We start from the raw sequence: 1952 nt of genomic DNA on the forward strand, positions 1-1952 counted from the left end.
TTGACTATGCTGCTTTCTCTTAGGTGTACAATCTCTGACGAATGTACTAGTCCAAATTTTGTTAGCAACAAACGTCAAGCTGCGTAGGGAATGGTCTTATTAGAATTCTAGCACTTCTTGATTTTGGCGGATCATATTTCCTACTGTCTTATACTCCTGTATGTGCTACTTGAAATTTCGTAGGCAGACATTGGGAATGAGGATGATATTGAGCCTGATGGGGATGGAAAATGGCCTTTCCACAGTTTTGTTGAGCAACTTATTCTTGACATGTTTGACCCGGGTAAGGTTTATGTACTTCTGCTGTTTACAATTTACCTTTTTTCACTTATTGAGTTCTAGTTAAGTTGGCTAATAATCTGATAATGTATTCAGCATGGGAGATCCGCCATGGAAGTGTAATGGCTTTAAGAGAAATATTAATGCTTCATGGTGGTTCTGCTGGAGTGTCAACAACAGAGTTTAGCTCAGATGATGGGTTTGAGTTGAAAGAAGTCTTGAATAAAGTAACACGAGAAAGAGAAATCGACTTGAATATGGAGGTTTCAGAAAGTGAGCTTGAGCCAGTTCGAAAAAGACCTAAGATTGAGGAGGATCCATCAAAATCATACAATGTTTTGGAAGTTATTGAGGGTGACTACGATATTAATTTTAAAGATGAAGATGCTGAGTTCTTAATACCACCAGTGAAGGTCAATGGTCAAACTAACTCCAGTACTGTGAAAGTGGAACCTCAATCTTCTTTTGATGGCTCGTCATCTCACACTGAAATAAACAATGTGGCAGAGGTTAACAATCATTTTGAAGATAAGAGTTTTATTGAGGAACCTGTTATACCTAAGCATCAGGAAGAAAATCTCGAAGTGTTGAATTTGGTTAAACAAGCTAGGCATTCTTGGATAAAAAATTTTGAATTTCTCCAGGATTGCACCATTCGTTTCTTATGTGTGCTTTCACTTGATCGGTAAGACTTTGGTATTTTATCCTAGATTTTCTTTTCCATGTTTAGCTGTTTCTGCTTCATAGCAACTATCGTAGCACGATTGTTTTAAAAGGTTCTTATATTGGATGAGATTTGGTTGGTCATTTCCTAGTTAATGATTATCTTTCTCTCTACTGCAGATTTGGGGATTACATTTCTGATCAGGTAGTTGCTCCTGTGCGGGAAGCTTGTGCCCAAGCACTTGGTGCTACTTTTAAATACATGAGTCCCTCGTTGATTTATGAGACATTAAATATTTTGCTTCAGATGCAGGTAATATTTATCATTTCTTTTTTAACCTACTCAAACTAAGAAGCTTGTTGCGGTCTTTATAAGCTATAAAACTGTTTAGTAATCTTTAGCATATATATTTTTTCAGCGCCGGCCTGAATGGGAAATTCGTCATGGAAGTCTTTTGGGCATCAAGTACTTGGTTGCTGTGAGACAGGTAAAATTCCAGCGCGTGGTTGCTAAATTTTTTTGGAATACTGGAAAATGACATTTTTACAGTCTTGTTTTAACGTTTTTTCGTGTCTGGAGAACTTTTGTTTTTTCTATCTATCATGATATGTAGTAGTTTTAATATTTCTGAGGCTCTGTGTAGTTGACTTGACTTGTTCTTGGTTTGTAGAGATGCATGTCCAGTGTTAGCTTTTCTTTCTCATTTTCCCCTTATTTTTCCTTTTGCAGGAAATGCTCCAAGATTTGCTTGGCTATATTCTTCCGGCGTGTAAAGCTGGGTTAGAGGATTGTGACGATGATGTGCGAGCAGTTGCCGCTGATGCTCTTATACCGGCAGCAGCTGCTATTGTCTCTTTGAGAGGACAGACATTACTCTCCATCGTCATGCTACTGTGGGATATTTTGCTTGAATTGGATGACTTAAGTCCATCAACCAGCAGGTAAGCAAGTGTAAAATTAGTATTCTAGCCTTTTCACGATCCGAAATCCTTTTTTTTCTGGGTATTTG

The 1952-nt window shown here is 37.8% G+C and overlaps 1 protein-coding gene across 1 annotated transcript in view; it reads left to right on the forward strand.

Moving 5' to 3' along the window:
* The window catches only part of LOC104784059 (TATA-binding protein-associated factor BTAF1), a 10550-nt gene continuing 8604 nt past the window's right edge, over window positions 7-1952 (forward strand). Inside the window, exons 1-6 of the mRNA XM_019244171.1 lie at window positions 7-60; window positions 184-283; window positions 376-964; window positions 1123-1255; window positions 1362-1430; window positions 1673-1884. Coding sequence (XP_019099716.1) covers window positions 7-60; window positions 184-283; window positions 376-964; window positions 1123-1255; window positions 1362-1430; window positions 1673-1884 — 1157 coding nt within the window. The remainder of the gene's footprint in view (window positions 61-183; window positions 284-375; window positions 965-1122; window positions 1256-1361; window positions 1431-1672; window positions 1885-1952) is intronic.

The sequence above is a fragment of the Camelina sativa genome, chromosome 4 (assembly GCF_000633955.1).
Source record: "Camelina sativa cultivar DH55 chromosome 4, Cs, whole genome shotgun sequence".
Taxonomy (NCBI): domain Eukaryota; kingdom Viridiplantae; phylum Streptophyta; class Magnoliopsida; order Brassicales; family Brassicaceae; genus Camelina; species Camelina sativa.